At 44.8% G+C, this 21679-nt stretch overlaps 1 protein-coding gene across 4 annotated transcripts in view; it reads left to right on the top strand.

The window, feature by feature from the left end:
- The window catches only part of LAMA3 (laminin, alpha 3), a 271074-nt gene that overhangs the window by 167434 nt on the left and 81961 nt on the right, over positions 1–21679 (top strand). For 2 of the 4 annotated variants that reach the window (XM_011988082.1, XM_011988080.1), the window contains exons 33-38: positions 4259–4403; positions 5105–5245; positions 8049–8210; positions 11282–11380; positions 14392–14475; positions 18618–18848. In XM_011988082.1, coding sequence (XP_011843472.1) covers positions 4259–4403; positions 5105–5245; positions 8049–8210; positions 11282–11380; positions 14392–14475; positions 18618–18848 — 862 coding nt within the window. Of the gene's footprint in view, positions 1–4258; positions 4404–5104; positions 5246–8048; positions 8211–11281; positions 11381–14391; positions 14476–18617; positions 18849–20025; positions 20402–21679 lie in introns of those variants that run through there. The other 2 variants (XM_011988084.1, XM_011988083.1) reach the window with 1 other exon arrangement.

Here is a 21679-nt window from a genome sequence, read left to right as displayed (position 1 = left end):
CTACAGTGTTTGTTTATTTATTTATTTATTTATTTGAGATGGTGTTTTGCTCTTGTTGCCCAGGCTGGAGTGCAGTGGCATGATCTCGGCTCACTGCAACCTCTGCCTCCTGGGTTCAAGCGACTGTCCTACCTCAGCCTCCCGAGTAGCTGGGATTATAGGCATTCACCACCATACCCGGCTAATTTTGTATTTTTAGTAGAGATCAAGTTTCTCCATGTTGGTCAGGCTGTTCTCGAACTCCTGACCTCAGGTGATCAACCTGCCTCAGCCTCCCAAAGTGCTGGAATTACAGGCGTGAGCCACCGTGCCTGGCCCCTACAGTGTTTAATGACCAAAGGATGCAGCTCACCCCAGCACATCTGGGCCTGATTCTCTGAGACATGGCAAGCACCCACCCATGCCCAGATGTTGTTACAAAACATTTGGCTGGGAGCCCCATTGCCATGGAGATAACTTCTCTTGACCTGCTTCCCCAGAACTGCTATTCTGCAGCTGCTCCTTGGGTACCAGAAATTTGCTGTGGAGAAACGTACCAAGTCAGGCTGACATGAGGTTGTTTTAAAGGATGTTCAGCCAGACTTTCAAGAGGAAGTGTCCTATTCCTTCCCTATTGTCATGGCACCACCAAAAACTTCCCTATTGTCATGGCAACACCAAAAACTGTCTTTGCACAGGATGCATAAGCTCAGTGATCTAAACATTGCAGTACTCAAGAATATAAATATTGTTTTGGTTTACCCTGGCATAGCAGCCCCAGTGGGGCCACTCAGGGTCCTGTTTGCAGGCTGCTGCTCCCCTCCTTCTGCTCTGTTGGCTTTTTTCCCATCTGCTTTAGTGCTCTCAGCTGCTACCCATGTGCTGTGTGAGGCTCAGAGCTTGGTCCTATATTACTGACTGGCCACACCTTCTCAGTCACTCTCTTTCCACTGCATCTTCTCACATACATTCTAAAATAAATAAACAGGCCAGTTATGCTTTTGCTTCCCTTCCTCCTTGTCTGGACAAGCAGCTTCCACAGCTGCCCTTGCTGCAGGTACTCCTGTTCCTTTCCTTTCCAGTGAAGTGAAAATATAAAATGCAGGCTCCAGGGTCGGACGCGGTGGCTTACACCTGTAATCCCAGCACTTTGGGAGGCTGAGGTGGGCAGATCACGAGGTCTGGAGATTGAGACCATCCTGGCTAACACGGTGAAACCTCGTCTCTACTAAAAAAATACAAAAAATTAGCTGGGTGCGGTGGTGGGCACCTGTAGTCCCAGCTACTTGGGAGGCTGAGGCAGCAGAATGGCGTGATCCCGGGAGGCGGAGCTTGCAGTGAGCCGAGATTAAGCCACTGCACTCCAGCCTGGGCGACAGAGCGAGACTCCGTCTCTAAATAAATAAATAAATACACAAACCACATGCAAAAAAACATAGGTCCTGTCTGTGTTACCTCACCTTCCAGGTCCCCACCCAGATCACTTGCTCAGGGGACACTCTGAGCCGTGCCCACCAATGGCATTCAGTGTGTGAATTACTCACCTGCCACCAGCATCTTATTAATGCACCCTTGGCCAGAAGCCCCCCGTGTTTGCTAAAAGAAACGTTCAGACCTTGGGATGCCAGTCTGCCAGGTTAGCATTTCATGGCAACACTGTCCCTCTGTGCACAGTGTTCTTTCCTTCACTGCTAGGAAAAGAGAAGCAAGGTTCATCCAGCCTATGTCAGGCCATCTCCAAAGCCCCTCTTCTCTTCTGAGGCTCCTGTTTCTGATGGCTTTTATTTTGGGAGGGGTCATCTGCAACTCTCTTCTTTCCGGTCTCTAGACCACCAGAGTCCTTGTGCTCCACACTTGCTGTCTCTCCAGAAATAAGGAATCAACTGGAAACAGGCTTTTTTTTTTTTTGCTGGACTGTCTGATTACATTTAGTCTGAGGGTCACAAGAAGAGAGCAGGTGTTATTAACCTGGGGCCAGGAACCCTCTTCTAGAGAATGCAAAATTGTGTGTATATGAGAGTGAGTCTTTCTGTGGGTTTAGTGGACACTTCTCTGAGAAGATGGCCCATAGTTTACCCAGCTTTCCAACAGAGTCTCTGATCCTCTCCCAAAGTTTGCAATCTACTGCACTAGAGCCATCCACTTCAAGCAGAACATTTACACTCTGTACCTACATTGCTCTAAGTGTGGTTTTGAGGCTACTTCCTTATGGAATCATTTCTGCAGGGATCAAGCAGGGAGAGATGAGAGGGATGGGGATGAAAGACGGAACTCGCCAGCAGGTCTTGCAAGTAATGCTGAGTTAGTCCTTTTAGGTGTGCCGGGTGGACAGAAAGGCACCGTCTGCTCCCCTTAGCCCATGTCACAGCTAGAATAGTAATGGCAAATACTTACATGTGTGCAAGCAACTACTCTAAGGTTTTTACATGTATTATTTAATCCTCACAACAATCCTGTGAAGTAGATATTGTTACCTCCTTTTTTACAGATGAAGAAACTTGGTTGTAAAGAGACCAATTTGCCCAAGGTCCAGTAAGTGGTAGAGTTGGGATTCAAAGTAGGTTACCTGGTTCCAAGTTTACGTTCTTAATCACATACAAAATCCTTTATAAGCAGATATTTGCCAAAGGGAAATAAGCAGATATTTGCCAAAGAGAAACTTAATGGAATATGAAGAGTCGTATTTAACTGTTTTAGGATGGTCTCTGGGGTAAGATATTTTCATAGGTATTCGGAGATAGATGATGGCCTACATTTGGTAGTAATTGAATAATAAAATGTTATTCCCTATATGCGAATAAAAACATATTTCTAATACTTCCCTTAGTCCCACAGAAAAGAATCAGTGTGTAGGTAGATCCCAGCTCTGAATGCAGTGCTTGGTTCTCCAAGGCTCGCAGCAGTTTCTCTTCCCCTCCTCGACCTCGAGTTCTGGGCTCTCCAGGCACGGCCATAGCCCCCTGCTCTTCCGCCTCTACTCAGCTGCTTGTGTTTTCTTGTCTGCCCGGTGCTTCAGTCAAAAGGACCTGCAGATGGATGAGGGTGGGTGACTCAAAGTGACCCCCCCACCCCACACTGTGCTTCCCTCTGAGCTCTGGCCCTTGCAGGTGACAACGGACGTTAAGATCCACTCTGTCACCGAAGCAGGGATATTGGGAGTCGTCTTTGCCTTCCCTCCTTTCCTCTACTCCTCATCCAGAATATTACAATATTCCCAGAAACCTCACCCCCAAATATTCCCAGAAGCCTCACCCCCAAATAGTTTGGGAGCCCATCCCTCCTCCCCATCTGGACACCTTTGCCCTAGGTCAGCCCTAGTCTCTCTTCTGACCTGACAGCCTGCTGCTGCTGCTGCCGCTGGAACTCACCCTCTGGGCTCCATCCTTCACACACGTCCAACGACACTCTCTCCTCCTCAACAGCTTTTCATGACAGTGTTCCCCTGCTTGTAACTTGCCATGTGCCAGGCACTGGGCTGAAATTTTGCATGCACTGCCTCGCAGGTTCCTAGCAATGCCAGGAGGCAGCAGCTACTGTGTTCTGTCCCTCACAGATATGAAAAGCAGGCTTTGGGAAGTTAAAGAACTTGCTAAGATGGTGTGTCTCATATGGTCAGAACTGGATTAGAACTGAAGCCTTGCATGGACAGGTCTCAACTACTGCGCTCTGCTGCCATGGGACAGTGTCCAGCCCCTCTGTCCTGATGATCTGACACCACCTACCTCCTCAGGCCATGGGGAAGCATTCCCTGCCTGGACATCCGCCCCAGCAACACCATGCTTGTGTTGTTTCCTGTACACACTGAGTGATCTCCCGCTCTGTTCCTTCTGTCTGGAATGCCCATCTCAACTCCTACCCCATGACTCTGCCCTTTAAAGCTCAAGTCAGGAGTCACTTACCCAAGGAAACTTGTGACTGGATCACCTGCTACTCCTCTGAACATCAGTTAGACTCTGTGTGTATATTGTCATCATTTCCACTTATGGGCCATCTGCGGGAGCCCTCCAGGCTCAGGGGCCACGTCCATCCATGCACCCTCAACACGTAGTGCTAAGCCTCACCCATCTACGATGGTCATCCATGACCATCCACAATGGCCAATGATCTACTTTCTGTTAGTGCCTTTTATCTGCCTCTCTCCATTCTGCCTTGGACTATAAGCAGGCGTTGTATCTATTTAATTGGCTTTGCACACCAACTACTTCACTGTAGTCTAAGTGAGCCCTTAAAACTGTGTGTACAAAGATGATGATTTTTGCTTCCCTTACTTTGTATACAGATGCAAGCCCAGAATCACAGGGCGGCAGTGTGACCGATGTGCTTCCGGGTTTTACCGATTCCCTGAGTGTGTTCCCTGCAATTGCAACCGAGATGGGACTGAGCCAGGAGTGTGTGACCCAGGGACCGGGGTTTGCCTCTGCAAGGTAAGAGAGATGGTGCAATGTCAGAGATGCCAGCTGCCAGTCAGCGGGGAGGGGCTTCATGTTGAGTCAACATAGAAGAGTATGTGGGAAATGGGACTGACCCAGAAGAGATGTTGATAGTGTGTGTAGCGTTTTGCAGTCATGATCTTATTTTACAGAAATAGTTAGGAGGCAAGATCCCATTTATCTTTTGGAGAGGACACAGACCGCCTTAGAATCTGATGACAGATATAGACCCTTTCCAGAAAATCAACACAAATTTTATCTACAGTTTCCATGAGGTTCATAGGTTCCCCTAAAACCCACTCCTGAACCATGGACTCCAGGTGATTATCTCTGCTCCAAGGGGTTCCACCAGGTTGTAGGAGACCTTCCAATTCCCAGGGGATGTGTTAAGGTGGTGGTGAGTGAGATGAATTGGTCTCCCTATCCTGTGAACCATACAGTGCTATTTCTCTACTTGCAAGATGCCCCAGGGGCATTTTATGAAATTTAGAGAATTCTCTCTTCCATTTGTGTGTGGTATAAAAGTTTAAACAATTAACATGGGATGAAAGCTTAATAATTAACGTCTCTTTTAATGTTTTGCTCACATCCTCATCCTAACATCTTGTGTTGGTATTTAATTTGTGCAAGTAGCTAATTGCAACTAGGGAAATTTTGGAAGAAGTGATCTCTTACTTCATGTTTTGCTTCAATAGGAAAATGTAGAAGGCACAGAGTGTAATGTGTGTCGAGAAGGCTCATTCCATTTGGACCCAGCCAATCCCAAGGGTTGTACCAGCTGTTTCTGTTTTGGAGTCAATAATCAATGTCACAGCTCACATAAGCGAAGGGCTAAGGTATGCATTGACAGGAAGTGCTGGGGAACATGTTGTACATGGATTTGTTAAATGGTAAGTGTTGCCCTCGCCGCTTCTTGGTCTGCAGCGTTTTAAAATTCTTGTTTCCTGAATTCATTGGGTGTTTGCTCAAATATCATGTACTCAGAGGGGCTTTCCTTCACCACTCCCTATAAAATAGCCCACCTTGGACACTCTTGCTGACCTTACCCTTGTCTTCCCCACAGCAGTCATCACTCCCTAACATATTTAACATTTTGTTTAAAAATTTGTTTATTGCCCTTCTTCTTCTGTCCCTAGAGTGTGAGTTCCCTGATACACCCCTAGTGCCTAGAATAGGATCTGGGACATAACAGATGCCCAGTAAATCTCATTAAATAAACAGAGTTTGTCATTTTCCCCCTTACAAGAAAACCCTGTTTCTATACTCACAACACTCTAACACCAAATGTGTGGGGTTTTTTTCCATACCAAAAATTCTCTGACTCTCCCAGACACTCCTGGGGTGTCCTGCAATTCAATTCACTTCTGACACTCTCTACCTGGAGGTGGCATCAGACTGTACAGGCTAAGGGCTCAGTTCTTCCAGACTGCCCCCACTTCAGATGCCAGTTGCAAGTCCCAGGCCTCCAGTACTTCTCTAGTGTTTTGCTACAAGTCGGGGGTACCCAGAGCCCCCTCCTCATGTTTGTAATCTGCTGTAATGGCTCCCAGAATTCAGGATATACTTTCCTTCCTGTTGCTTTTTATTATAAAGAATATGATAAAGGATACAGAGCAGCAGCCAGGTGAACAGGTGCATAGGGTGAAGTCCAGAGGGTTCCAGGCATGGGAGTTAGGGCGCACCACCCTCCTGGCATGCAGACGTGTTTACCCACCCAGGAGCTCTCCCAAACCACCATTTAGGGTTTTTTTTTTTTTTTTTTTTTTAATGGCTCTTTCATGTAGGCGTGATTGATTAAATCATTAGCTATTGATAATTGACTCAATCTCTAGTCCCTCTCCCTTCCTCAGAGGTTGGGGGTAGGGCTGAAAGTCCCAACCCTCTCATCCTACCTTGGTCTTCCTGGCTACAAGCCCCCATCCTGAAGCTACCCAGAGGACCCAGCCACCACTTATCTCATTAGCACACAAAGAGACACTATTACCACATCAGAGAGTCCAAGGGTCTTAGAAGCTCTGGCCTCAGGAATTGTGGACTAAGCCCAAATATTATGGCAAAAGATGCTCCTATCACCCCTGTCATTCAGGAAATTACAAGGGTTTTAGGAACTCTGTGCCAGAAACTGGTAGTAATAGCCAAATTGATATTTCTCATTGTGTCTCATTATGTCACAATATCACACCCCTCATTTCTCATTTTTGCTTCTTTCTGTTTTGCTTTCCTTCTCACCTATTTTATCGTATCTTTTCTTTGGCTACTTTTTTTTTTGTTTTTGTTTTTTGAGACAGGGTCTCTGTTGCCTAGGCTGGAGTGTAGTGGTGTGATCACAGCTCATTGCAACCTTCGCTTCCAGGGCTCAAGCAATCTTCCTGCCTCAGCCTCCTGAGTAGCTGGGACTACAGGCATGCACCACCACACCTGGTTAATTTTTGCATTTTTTGTAGAGTCGGGGTTTTGCCATGCTGCCCAGGCTGGTCTCAAACTCCTGGGCTCAAGCAGTCCTCCCACCTTGGCCTCCCACAGCGCTGGGATTACAGGTGTGAGCCACTGCACCCAGCCTTCTTTGGGCATTTTTAAAATTAACTCAATGAAACTAAAACTTTTCTTGCTTTCATTATTCCATGAACCAGTAACCTCATGCTTGCCTTCTTTGTGTGAGTCATGTCTTATATCCAACAAGTATTCAAAAACAGATTTTTTTTTTTGAGATGGAGTCTCGCTCAGTCACCCAGGCTGGAGTGCAGTGGCATGATCTTGGCTCACTGCAACCTCTGCCTCCCAGGTTCAAGTGATTCTTCTGCCTCAGCCTCCTGGGTAGCTGGAATTACAGGCATGCCCCACCACGCCCGGCTAATTTTTGTATTTAATAGAGACAAGGTTTTACCATGTTGGCCAGGCAGGTCTTAAACTCCTGACCTCAGGTGATCCGCCCACCTTGGCCTCCCAAAGTGCTGTGATTACAGATGTGACCCACCACGCCTGGCCCCAAAATGACTATTTTATATATTTTACCGCCTGCCTATTTCATATCTTTTACTGCCTGTCTCCTAAACGGAGTGCAGCTAGTAATTGGAAAAAAAAAAAAAAAAAACTTTGTAAATCTGCTCTGAAGTCTCTTCTCCCCTGGGAACCAGAAAGCATTAATCCAACCCTATGCTTGGTCAGTTCTTTCTTTTTTTACCTCAAAATTAACTGGCTTCCTTTGTGACCAGGAAACGATTTAATTTTGATGCTCCATTTAAAGAAAAATAATAATAGCAAGCCACTGAATTCCACATCACATTTTTCTTTATAAGGAGCTTGCCGTTAAATGCTCCATGGTCCTAGTTTTTATTCATACACTTATTTCTTTACTATTCGAACACTCATTGATCACCTACTAAATGTCAAGAACCAGGATGTGTGCCGGGTTACAAAGATAAATCCCACATACGTAAGGCCACTGCCTTCCCAGAACTCCCAGTGGCAATGGGTGAGACAGGGCTCCGGCTTGGGAGGGCAGGTGCAGGAGGAGATGCATGAAGGAGGCCTCTGAGGCAAGGAGGCTGCCCGTGAAGCTTTCTGTATACATCATGCAGCCATCACCAGGGATGCCACGACCAGGACGTTTTCATCCCTTGCTTCTCTCCCTCTTTCCAGTTTGTGGATATGCTGGGCTGGCGCCTGGAGACGGCAGACAGAATGGACATCCCCGTCTCATTCAACCCGGGCAGCAACAGCATGGTGGCAGATCTCCAGGAGCTGCCCGCAACTGTCCACAGCGCGTCCTGGGTCGCACCCGCGTCCTACCTGGGGGACAAGGTAATGATGTCCTGCTGTTCTTCTGGGCCCTCAGTGGCCCTCTACTATTGCTGTGTGAGCATCATTTCCTGGAAATCTGGAAGGAAGCATCCAGCAGTTCAGGTTACTAACATGCCAGAAATGAGCTGAACTAAAAATGAAGAAGAGACCTTGCCTCCTGCTGTGAGGGGCTGAGCAGGCACCCACTGCGCCCCACCCTTGCCATGCATGAGCTACCAGCAAAGGAAATCACCCACAACGTTTGTCTCAGTTTTTACCTAATGCCAAAGAATTTTCCTCTAGGGAAATAACCATTTAAATAATATTTATTGCAAATGGAACATGCATGCTTTTCAATGCCAGTGCTGAGAATTCTTTATTTTAAGGCAGAAGAAAGCCTCTTTGTTAGGAAAACAAAAGCTGACAAGTGACTCACAAGCTTATTAAAAGAAACGCAGGATCTGGTGGCAGTTCGACTTTCCTAAGGAGAATCGCACTAGTTACACGCTCCTCAGGAGCTTACAGACCACTTGCTCTTCCTTTGCTGCATGAGTTATTATGCCAGAGGCTGGCCACCTCCATACGTTTTATGAGGACAGAAACGCAGGCCTCATGTGGCAACACCATCAGGTGACATATGTTTCTTAGCAAGGGTGGAACTTGCTAACGGGTGGATTTCACAGGGCCCGCCTCAGGGGATGCCATATTCTCACATTAGGAGGACTGAAATATTAGGGCCTCGGCCTGAGGTCTCTAACTTTGTCTTCTGGGTGAAGGACTGTGGGTTTTGACATCTGAGTGTGGGAAATATTGCCTCTCTCCTATGATCCCACTACTCTCTCACTGAATACTCCTCTTTACTGCTATATGATGGGCCCGTGTGTTATCTATTGTCATGTAACAAATTACTCCAACACCTTGCAGCTTAAAGCAATAATGATTATCTTGGATGAAGAATTCAGGAGGGGATGGCCCAGAGTCTTCCGAGGTTACTGTCAAGATGTCAGCCAGGGCTGTAGTTCCCTGGGACTGGAGCATCTGCTTCCAAGCTCACCCACATGGCTGTTAGCAGGCCTCTGTTTCTGGCTAGCTGTGGGCTGGAAGCCTCCGTTTCTCATCACACAAGACCCTCCATAGGCTACCTGAGGGTCCTCATGAAATGACAGCTGGTTTCCCCCAAAGCAACTTATGGGGGATGGGTAAGGGGGTTGGGTGGGGTGGGGGGGAGAGAGAGAGAGAGAGAGGAGAGAGAGGGGAGAGAGAGAGAGAGAGAGAGAGAGAGAGAGAGAGAGAGAGAGACACAGGAGAGAGAACGCGAGAGCACTAGCTCGGGACAGAAGCTGCAGTGTTTTTGTAACCTAAATTTCAGAACTGCCATGCCCTCACTTCTCCTTTATTCTATTCATTAGCAGTGAGTCACTAAGCCCAGCCCACACTCAAGGGGAGGACAATTTGGTGGCTCATGCCTCTAATCCCAGCACTTTGGGAGGCTGAGACAGGCGGATCATCTGAGGTCAGGAGTTTGAGACCAGTCTAGCTAACATGGTGAAACACCTGTTTTTACTAAAAATACAAAAATTAGCTGGGCATGGCGGCAGGTGCCTGTAGTCCCAGCTACTCAGGAGGCTGAGGCAGGAGAATCATTTGAACCTGGGAGGCGGAGGTTGCAGTGAGCCGAGAGCTGCCACTGCACTCCAGCCTGGGTGACAGAGCAAGACTCCGTCTCAAAAAAAACAAAACAAAAAGGAGGAGGGGGAATTAAGCCCCACCCCTTGAAGGCAGGAGTGCAAAGAATTTGAGGCCATGTTTTTAAAATCACTTTAAGCCCATCAAAGAAGCAATACTTAATCACAATAATAATTTAAGACATTGCCTTGGAATACTTCCAGGCTTGGAAATCAAAGCTCTGTAAGGCTTTGTCAGGTTACAGACTCTAGGGAAAAGCTTCTGTTGAATGGGATCCTAGAAGAACGTGGCTTCGTTCCCCTGCCTCCTCTAAGTTGTTGGCATTTTCCTGTAGGTTATTTTGTTCTGTCTAATCAGAGGTGATCTTGCCTGTGATTTTCATCCTTCTGTCACTTCTTCCTTCTTGACTATGTTTTACTGTAAGGGTGGGAAGTGTCAGGACCCAAGGTGTGAAGTAGCTGTCAGAAAACTGTTACCACTCACTCCATGTCCCCACCACCATCATGCTGCTTGAGCGACACAGAGGTCTGTGCACCTGCTGGAGTTGTCAGCCATGGCTACTGTACCCAGCAGAACTCACAATAATTTGGGAAATGTTCACCATCTGCTTTCAGGAGAATTGTTTTTGGAGAAAATTTATTTTTAGAGGTTCATTTTGTGACTGATAGATATTATCCAGTTCTCTCAGTTAAAAAAGAAACCAATGGCCTAGATTTCCTAGAATAGTTGTGGATTAAATAAACATTTTGGTTTAGTAATCATCTAGAAAAAAAGGAACATGACTATTATTTCCTTCTTTCCTCCCTTCCTTCCTTTCTTCCTTCCTTCCTTCCCTCTCCACTCCTCTCCTCTCCTCTCCTCTCCTCTCCTTTCTTATAGAGTATTGCTCTGTTGCCCAAGCTGCAGTGAACTGGTACAATAATAGCTCACCGCAGCCTCAAACTCTTGGGCTCAAGCAATCTTTCCACCTTAGCTTCCTGAGTAACTGGGACTGCAGGCGTACACCACCACACCTGGCTAATTTTTAAATGTTTTTGTAGATTCAGGGTCTTGCTATATTGCCCAGGCTGGTCCCTAACTCCTGACCTCAAGTGATCCTTCTGCCTCGGCTTCCCAAAGTGCTGGGATTATAGCTACCACACCCAGCCTTATTTTTCTTTCTAATAAAGGTATCTTCTTGCTTGTAAAACTCAATCATGTTCATGCTAAACATTTCAGATGACATTAAACATAGCATAAAGTAGAAAAAATACCATCCTCAACCCCACCCCCTAGATACAACCCTTGTTAACAGGTCGAGTGTGTTTCTTTCCACGCTTTGTGTGCCTAAGTGCTTTTCATGTGGGTTGATGTTGACATTGTTTCTTTTAATGCTTGTGCTATTGATACTATTAATTTCATTTTAGGTTTCTTCATATGGTGGCTACCTCACTTACCAAGCCAAGTCCTTCGGCTTGCCTAGCGACATGGTTCTTCTGGAAAAGAAGCCGGATGTACAGCTCACTGTAGGTATCAGAGCATGACCTAAGAGGCAGGAAGTGGCGGTTGCAGTTGGTGCTGATCTAAATTTAGGACATCTTGATATGTGGCCTACACAAAGTTTAGATTAAATAATTTCCATTATTTGTAGAAACTAAATGACAGTTGAGAGCATGTAGCATCTTTTCAGGATCCTGCTTCCTCTGACCAAATGGTTTCTGTCTTCTCTGCCTCCAAAATACTTAACTGTATTTTGCTTTTGCCTCTCACAAGTTACTGCCTCATGTTAAACTTTTTTTTTTTCCCTTTTTTATTTTTGTAGAGATAGGATCTCACTGTGTTGCCCAGGCTGGAGTTGAACTCCTGGCCTCAAGCAATCCTCCTGCCTTGGCCTCCCTAAGCACTGGGGTTATAGGCACACACCACCATGGCCAGCTAATTTTTTAATTTTAATTTTTGTAGAGATAGGATCTCACTATGTTGCCCAGGCTGGCCTCAAACTCCTAGGCTCAAGGAATTCTCCCTGCTCAGCCTCCCAAAGCTCTGGGATTACTGGCATGAGCCACATGTCCAGCCACATATTATGTATTTTTTATGTTTCTATCTTTCAATTTTGTTTCATAAATGTCTTTGAATCCTTCTCATGGGGCAAGATCATATCGTTGGACTCTGTAAAAGACAGGTGACCCCTTTTCTCAAAAGGAGGGGAGATTAGAGAAATATGCCAGGAACTCCAATCCACTGAATGGTAACTGTTGGAGGAGAGTCCAAATGGGGCCTCTCAGTGCTGGGCTCTGGGTAGGGGGAATGGGAGTCATGTGGTCTGAGAAGCCCTTAGAAGACTCTGTGGTTCATTTTGAGCTAAGTCTTTAAGAATGGGCATAAGAAGAGAAGTGCCCTTCCAGGGGCAGGGACTAAGGCTAACAGGACTCGGGAGTGGTACAGGGCAGGAGGCTGTGCTCATGGATGACCAGTCCAATGGCGTTGTATCATCAGTGTGTGCAGAGTTGTTGAAAACAAGTCTGGAACGGTTTGATGCTATAACAGGGTTTTGTTTTTTTTTTTGAGATGGGAGTGCAGTGGCATGATCTCGGCTCACTGCAAAGTCTGCCTCCCTGGTTCAAGCAATTCTCCTGCCTCAGCCTCCTGAGTAGCTGGGATTATAGGCATGGGCTACCATGCCCGGCTAATTTTTGTGCTTTCTGTAGAGATTCGGTTTCACCATGTTGGCCAGGGTGGTCTCAAACTCCTGATCTCAAGTAGTCCACCCACCATTGAAGGAATGTTTGTTTTTTGAGAAAGGAAGTAACAATATCTACACATGATGTGCCTGGCACACAACCCAGTGTGGCAGTCTAGAAAATTCCTCGAGGGCAAGGGTAGTATCACATCCTACTTTGAATTCCCCACAACGCAGGGCGTAATACCCTAAACATAGTGTAGGGTGCCATTGCCTGAAGTCGGCTCCATTTCTGGTTTATGGGGTGTGATTAATGTGATGTAATGATAGCTTCGGGAAGGGTTTTCTCATGTCATGCACTGTATACAGGGACCAGCAAGTCACACACACCTCATCACAGCATATTCTTGGTAGATATTTGTGTTCAGGCACTACTGCGTTTTGTTTGGTTTCTACTGGTATGCAAATCTGCTGAACTGTTTTAAAAACTCCAAGGAACCTTTGCAGAATGTCTTCAAGATAAAGCAGCAAAGATTTTAGAGTTATAGTCTAAGGAAAAATAGCCACACAGTAAAAACACAGTCACAGCAGTGCTGTATTTAAGTTTCATGTTTTCTCAGAGCATCTTGTAGTTCAGGCCACACCTATTTTTTTAATGCCAAAGTTTATTATGCAAACCATTGGAATTCACTGAAAGGTAATGACCAAATTTTCTGTTTAATTTTACCTTCAAACATGGAAAATAATTTAGGCTCACAAAACATTTTCCCTGCTGCTTTGTTCTAATCCACTGTAATTAAGAGCCTCTAGGGCATGTTTCTTAGATTAAGGTTTCAAATGATATGTGATCCCAGGTAATGGCCTTCTTTCTGAAATACCAGCCCTAGTGAAATACCAAACCCAGTGAAATGCCAAACCCCTTTAGGGTTTGGTGCTACAGCAGAAAAGCTGGGACATGTGTGGGTTTTTGCAGTAGGGTTGCTGATGGTAGGGTGCTGATGCAGTAGGGTGCTGGCCACTGCACCCTGCCCTGTTAAGATGCACATGTGAGCCACCATAATGTCGTGGGCTGGAGCCTGAGAGCGAGTGAGGCTGGGTCCCACAGGCGGAGGTAGCAGGGGAACTTCTTGCTCCACAGGCCAGCCTGCAGCTCCCTGCTTGGGCCAACCCTCTGCCCTCCCTGCCCTCCTCAGTAACCCACCCACCAAAGCACTTTCTTCCCACCACAGGCTGGTTTGGTGGGCAGTAATGAAAACAGCACTTCCTGCACTGACTGCAAGGCATAGTTAAAGAAAATTTTCTTTTTCTGCCAGGTGCGGTGGCCCACACCTGTAATCCCAGCACTGTGGGAGGCCAAGGCAGGTGGATCACTTGAGGTCAGGAGTTTGATACCAGCCTGGCCAACGTGGTGAAACTACTAAAAATACAAAACTAAGCAGGGTGTGGTGGTGAGCACCTGTAATCCTAGCTACTAGGGAGGCTAAGGCAGGAGAATCTATTGAACCCGGGTGGCAGAGGTTGCAGTGAGCCAAGGTTGTACCATTTCACTCCAGCCTGGGCACGAGAGTGAGATTCCGTCCCCGCCAAAAAAAAAAAAAAAAAAAAAAGGAAATTCCATCTTTTTAAGCTATTTTTGGCCAAGGCAATTTTCCGGATTTCCCATTTGTGAAAAGACACCTATAATTATTCTGTTTCCATGTCACTAATGTTTTTATTAAAAATAGTTAATTCTGAGCTTTTTTTTTAAAGTCAGGTATGTCATATGATGTAGACCATAGAAATGTTTTCTTAGATCAGTTACACATCTTGAAAGATCCCAGTGAAGGCACTAACACATTCATGATTTTCTTTAAACAGGGTCACCACATGTCCGTCATCTATGAGGAGACAAACACCCCACGGCCAGACCGGCTGCATCACGGGCGAGTGCAGGTGGTCGAGGTAAAGGAAGAGCAACCCTGGGATAGTCCTTTCTGTTTTATGACTTAATTATTTCAGACAATCACGATTTTTACTCATTTTAAGAATTTTAAAATATGGATTCTATTTATATAAATATAAGTTTATATATACAGGTTGAGCATCCTTAATCTGAAAATCCAAAATCCAAAATGCTCCAAAACGCAAAATATTTTGAGCACCAACATGACCCTCAAAGGAAATGCTCATTGGAGCCTTTCAGCTTTCAGATTTTCAGATTAGAAATTTTCAGCGGGTAAATACAATGCAAATGTTCCAAAAAAAAAAAAATTCTGAAATTTGGATCACTTCTGGTCACAAACATTTCGGAGAAGAGATACCCAACTTGTATAGATTGGAAATATGAATTACATAAAATGTGGAGTGATTGATGCTCATGCGGCTTTCTTGGTTCCATCTGTCCAGCCCTTTTATACTTTCTCTCCCATTTCACAATTAATTATCCTTATCTTAAAAACCCCGTGAATCAGCCTGGGCAACATGGCGAAACTCTACCTGCACGAAAGCAAAATTCAATGGGCATGGTGGGGTGTGCCTATAATCTCAGCTACTTGGGAAGCTGAGGTGGGAGGATCGCTTGAGCCCAGGAGGTTGAAGCTGCAGTGAACCATGATCATGCCACTGCACTCCAGCCTGGGCAACGGAGTGAGACCCTGTCTCAAACAAACAAAAAACCTGTGAGCTTGTAAATGCTGTGACATAGCTCCCTGTCATCCTCAGGTCTCCCTCAGTGCCTGAGACCTGTTTAATGTTCAACATATGCTTAGGATGAATGAATAGAAAAGCTATGAAAATGTTTTATATCCAAAGAAATAAGAGAAATACTAGCAAAATAAAGGAAAGCTCATCAGATCATAAAACATTTTGTTATACTTATTTGGTTACAACTATTCCTAAAAACTAGTGTTCCATTTATATTATTAAATATGTCCAGTACCTCTAGGTGAAACTTTTTGAGTACTTTGAACTTGAAGACATATTTTAATGTTTCTGAAAAGGTACATCTATACAATGGAATACTATCTGGCAATAAAAGAAACAAAATATTGACACTTACTACAAGACACCAAAGAAATATCATATTGCATGATGCTATTTATGTGAGACAGGTGCTATCAGTAAAATGATAGAGAATCTCTAAAAATTCTGTCCTCCATAAAAGCAATGAGAGAACTGGCAAAAAGGGAAAAAAAAGGTCAGAATCAACGTTTTCAGAACTCTGGAAATTACTCAAAGCCTTGCAGCCATCTGGAAATGGCACACAAATGTATAAAGATGCAATTTGTACCATAGTAGCATACAAGAGAAGAGGAGGGAATGATACTAATAGAAACAAAGTTTTTGTATACTGTTGAAATTAAGCTGGCATTTATATAAATTGTCCAGCATGGACACATGCATAGAGACAGAATGTAGACTAGTGGTTGCCTGGGTTTGAGGGTGGGAATGGGTAGTGACTACAAACTGACACAAGGGTTCTTTTTAAGGTCATAGAAATGTTCTAAAATTACATTATGATGATGATTGCATGCTTCCGTAAATTTATTACAAATTATACACTTAAAATGAGGGAATATTATTGTATGTAAATTATTCCTTAAGTTGCTAAAATATAAATTAAAATTATATAAGCATCATCTTTGTATGTTAGTAATAGCTACCATTTGCTAGGCACTGTGCTGAACACTTTATATATATTGTATCATTTAATTTACCTTAATTATAACGATAGCCTCAAGACGTTAGGTATTACTGTGCCTATTTAAGAGATGTAAGGCCGGGCGCGGTGGCTCAAGCCTGTAATCCCAGCACTTTGGGAGGCCGAGACGGGCGGATCACGAGTTCAGGAGATCGAGACCATCCTGGCTAACACGGTGAAACCCCGTCTCTACTAAAATACAAAAAAAATTAGCCGGGCGAGGTGGCGGGCGCCTGTACTCCCAGCTACTCGGGAGGCTGAGGCAGGAGAATGGCGTGAACCCGGGAGGCGGAGCTTGCAGTGAGCTGAGATCCGGCCACTGCACTCCAGCCTGGGCGACAGAGCGAGACTCTGTCTCAAAAAAAAAAAAAAAAAAAAAGAGGTGTAAAAACTGAGTTCAACAAGGGCAACAAATTATAAAGGTTTTTAAGGGATGTAAGGCCGGGCGCGGTGGCTCAAGCCTGTAATCCCAGCACTTTGGGAGGCCGAGACGGGCGGATCACGAGGTCAGGAGATCGAGACCATCCTGGCTAACACGGTGGAACCCTGTCCCTACTAAAAAATACAAAAAACTAGCCAGGCGAGGTGGTGGGCGCCTGTAGTCCCAGCTCTTCGGGAGGCTGAGGCGGGAGAATGGCGTGAACCCGGAAGGCGGAGCTTGCAGTGAGTTGAGATCCGGCCACTGCACTCCAGCCTGGGCGACAGAGCGAGACTCTGTCTCAAAAAAAAAAAAAAAAAAAAGGCAGGCTTTTGGAGGCCGAATGTGGTGGCTCACGCCTGTAATCCTAGCACTTTGGGAGGCTGAGGTGGGCGGATCACGAGGTCAGGAGATCGAGACCATCCTGGCTAACACCGTGAAACCCCGTCTCTACTAAAAGTACAAAAAATTAGCTGGGCGTGGTGGCACACGCCTGTAGTCAGGAGTTCAAGACCAGCCTGGCCAACATGGCAAAACCTCATCTCTACCAAAAATATATTTAAAAAAAAATTAGATCAGGTGCAGTGGCTCACACGTGTAATCACTGCACTCTGGGAGGCCAAGGCAGGCAGATCATGAGGTCAGGAGTTAGAGGACCAGCTTGGCCAACAAAATGAAACCCTGTCTCTACTAAAAATACAAAAATCAGCCGCGTGTAGTGGCACGTGGCTATAATCCCAGCTACTCGGGAGGCTAAGGCAGGAGAATCACTTGAATCCAGGAGGCAGGGGTTGCAGTGAGCTGAGATCGCACCACTGCACTCCAGCCTGGGTGACAGAGCAAGACTCTGTCTCAAAAAAAAAAAAAAAAATTACCAAAGTGAACATAACAAGTGTCGACAAGAGTGTGGCAAAATTGCGACCCTTTGACCCTTTTGGTGGGAATGTGAAATGGTGCATCTACTGTGCAAACACTATGGAAGTTCCTCAGAAAATTAAAAGTAGGATTACCATATGCTCCAGCAGTCCCACTTCTGGATATATATCTAAAATAAGTAAAAACAGGATCTTGACAAGATATTTTCACATTCATGTTCATTGCAGCATTATTCACAATAGCCAAGAAGCAACCAAATGTCCATCAACAGATGAATAGACAAAGAAAAATGTGGTACATATAGATTTATACAATGGAACATTATTCCCCCTTAAAAAAGAAGGAAATTTCATCATAGGCTACAATATAGATGAACCTTGAGAACCTTATGCTAAGTGAAATAAGCCAGTCACAAAAGGACAAATACTTCATGATTCCACTTATATGAGTTATCTGAAATAGTCAATTCTTAGCAACAGAAATTAGAATAGCGTTTGCCAGGGGCTGGGGAGGGGAAAAAGGGAATTGTTCAATGGGTACGGGGTTTCCCTTTTGCAAGCTGGGTAAGTTCTAGAGATCTGTTGTGCAATGTTGTGCTTATAGTTAACAATACTGTACAGTTAAAAATGGTTAAGATGGTAAATTTCATGTTGTGTGTTTTTTACCACAATAAAAGTTAAAATAAAATAATATAAATGTTCGTGCGAGAAAAGATTGTATTTTCTGTCACCGTTGTGTCCGTTTAATGAATGACCTGAGCTGTGTGACTCACTTGGTTTCCATATGCCTTCCTTCCCTGTTTCTCACTCACCTCATGTTTGCACAAACAAAAGCACATTTAAAGACAAGTGTGACACTGGGAATTTTATTTCATTTTATTGCCCCTTATTCCCTGCCTTCATTTTTTTCCCTTCCTTCATGGGAATAACCCAGGACATCTGACTTCTAAATGTAAATTCTCCAGGAGACAGGTATTTCCCCATCTTATTTCATGTCTCCCTATGCATTTTAAGTGTCTTTTCTTTGATTCATTTGGGGCGTCTGCCTCTAAGGAACCCCTGGAAGTGAGCCTGCCTAAGGAAGACCCTGCCTTTCTGTTTCCATGTGTAGGGAAACTTCAGACATGCCAGCAGCCGTGCCCCGGTGTCTAGGCAGGAGCTGATGACAGTGCTGTCTAGACTGGCAGATATGCGCATCCAAGGCCTCTACTTCACAGAGACTCAAAGGCTCACCCTGAGTGAGGTGGGGCTAGAGGAAGCCTCTGACACAGGAAGTGGACGCATAGCATATGCTGTGGAAATGTGTGCCTGCCCCCCTGCCTACGCTGGCGACTCTTGTCAGGTAGGAAGTTTTCCCATCCACAACATTCCGGTAGGGAACTCCTGTGGCTGTTGTTTTTGGCTGCTGTCCAGCACTGCGGGATGGTTTGGGGCCCCCTGTCTATTGTTTCTCTGTTCAAGTTTCTGCAGGGCTTATCTTATATCTTACCTAGACTCCCTTCAGGAATTAAATGTGAAAAAGACATCATCAGTGTCTCAGAATTCATAGGAAATCTACAGGAGTTCAATAGATGCTGAGGGTTAGAGAAATCCAGAGTAGGAAAATAATATACTCCAGTTTCAAATAGCTAGAAGGAGGGTATTGACTATTCCCGATACAAAGAAATGATCAATGTTTGAGATGATGGATATGCTAATTACCTTATCTGACCACTAAACGTTGTATGTGTCACACCATCACTATGTACTCCATAAGTATTTATCATTATTATTTATCAATTTTTAAAACAAAATATTTTTAAAATGAAGGAGCTCACCAGTTAGTATTTGAGCCCCTGCTTTCCCAATAACTGACCTTGTACCTTTTTCTAATCCGAAGCCTCCCTCCACCCCACTCTCAACCCCCCAGTAGAGTTGAATTCCAGAGAATATCCTGGATTTCTTAGAGGACATTATGTTCTGGCTTGCAGCAAGACTCTCATTGTTTGAGGTCCAGTTAACCAGAGCTGTCTTCAGATGATTAAAATGTGCCATAAAATGAAATTATTTAATTTCTCTAGCTATAAATATGCCTTTTCTTAAAGATCAGGGCGAAAGCACAATGTTAGCACGATTAGTAAAAGTAGCAACCACCATCATTCTGTGTATTCCATACGTCCATAAGTACGTAGGCTTAACAAAACCTTTCACTTTCTTTCCTCGCCCCCTGGTAGCCGAAAACCCCAAGGTGATCTGCACATACGAGTTTCCACTTTTTAAACCTGCAAAAACAAATCTGACCTGCCGTGGTCTTCTGGGGACTCCCAAGTTGTAATATTTAGCCCACAGGTTGCCTACATTCTTCCCCTTCCTCCATCTCTTTTCTAGCCTGATTAAAATTGATAGCCCGAGGGAAAGAGAGGGACTCTGGATTTCTACCCTCCTACCCAGGGCGTGTTCCCTGCCCGTGACTCAGCCTGTGATTTAGGGCGTCTGCAGGGTGAGGTGGGTGGAAGGTGGTGCCCGCCCCACCTCACGGGAATTACAGAGCGGTGCACTTACCTGCGGGACTGTTATGTGCACTCTGGCACAGGCTGACTCATGTGTGAAGTTTAAAGGTGGGGCGCTTGCCGCAGACAGCCTTCCTTACCTGAGTCAGGCAGGCCCAGGCACTGAGCAGGAAGGGCAGGTATAAGAGGAAGAGGCAGAGGTTCGTGCGCAGCCAGCGGACGCCCAGGAACCAGGATGCCTCCAGCAGTGAGGCGGTCAGCCCGCAGCGTGGGATGGCTGTGGATCTTTGGGGCAGCCCTGGGGCAATGTCTGGGCTACAGTTCACAGCAGCAAAGGGTGCCATTTCTTCAGCCTCCTGGTCAAAGTCAACTGCAAGCGAGTTATGTGGAGTTTAGACCCAACCAGGTAACATCCTTTTAAGTTTTGGTTTGGGATGGGGAAGAGTTTCCAGCTTTGTGACATTTTAAGTTACAGTTATGGTGACTAATGAGTAAATGGGTGGACTGAGGAGGGGTTGATGGCCTCCCAGTCGCCTTGACTGGCAGTGTTTATTACAGTGCCTGACAGATTGCTCTCCTGAGCTATTAACCGCAAACCCTGTTAACATCAGCCCACCTGGAAATGCTGAGACAGTTAAGAGCTTGAATATTTGCGGGATGTTAATATACGATGAAACTTTATGCCCTTTAGAGACCAACCATCCCAAGCCTCAGAACAAAAGAGACAAATGCCTATAGCTTTCCAAATGCTACTTGGAAGAAAATTTACCCACGGGGGAAAAAATGAGAGCGTGAAATGCAATGCTTAAGAAAAGTGATCAAAGTTTGCATACTTCCTCAAAGACATGTTTCCATTTACCAGGCAGGAAACATCAAGAAATTCTGCTCTCTTTAAACTTCCTGGATACTACATGTATTCTTACAGAGAAATAGATCCTATGGCTACAGATATAGCCCTGGAAACTGGATTAGGGACGTAATCTTATCATTTATATAATTTGTATTACAAAATTTACTGGAAAACTTAACATAAAACATCATCATGTTAACTAGTTATAAAACCCCTTTATTGAAATAATGTATGAGAACACATTCATTTTCATTTAAAAGTGAGTGTTCAATATGATCTGAATACTTGAACTGATTTTTTTGTAGAGTGTGGTTTTGCTTGCTTTATAAGAGGTGAAAAAATGATTCTATTTTAGTAACTGACAAATCCTCAGAGAGTCACATGATATGTAACTCTTGCAGAGTGTATTTTCTGCTTGTAATCAAAAGCAAATTAAGATGGGTGGTTTAGTTTTAATCAGGATAGACTATACTCCCCCAAAGCGTGTTTAATTAAGGCTTCTACTCAGGCATGTTGTCATAAACTAACCAGATCTATCTGCTTATTTGAATAACTTGCTCTTTACCAAATGTGATTATTTTGTAAGCAGGTAATGTGATATACACCGATAATTATAAGTTACTTGCCACTTATTAGGACAGATTGTATAATAGATACAGTGGCACCATCATTGGCTGCATTTCGTTCACATGTAAATCTCAGTTGTGCTTTCAGCAAAAGAACATTCCTTTCATACTTTGATTCTCCTTTAGACAAGCCTATTTGTATAACAACATAATCTATTTATTTGCAATGTACTCTTTGCCCTAAACATGGTTCCTAATAGCCTAAAGG

This window comes from Mandrillus leucophaeus, unplaced genomic scaffold, assembly GCF_000951045.1.
Source record: "Mandrillus leucophaeus isolate KB7577 unplaced genomic scaffold, Mleu.le_1.0 Scaffold322, whole genome shotgun sequence".
In the NCBI taxonomy this organism is placed as follows: Eukaryota; Metazoa; Chordata; class Mammalia; order Primates; family Cercopithecidae; genus Mandrillus; species Mandrillus leucophaeus.
This window is presented reverse-complemented; position numbering and strand designations above follow the sequence as displayed.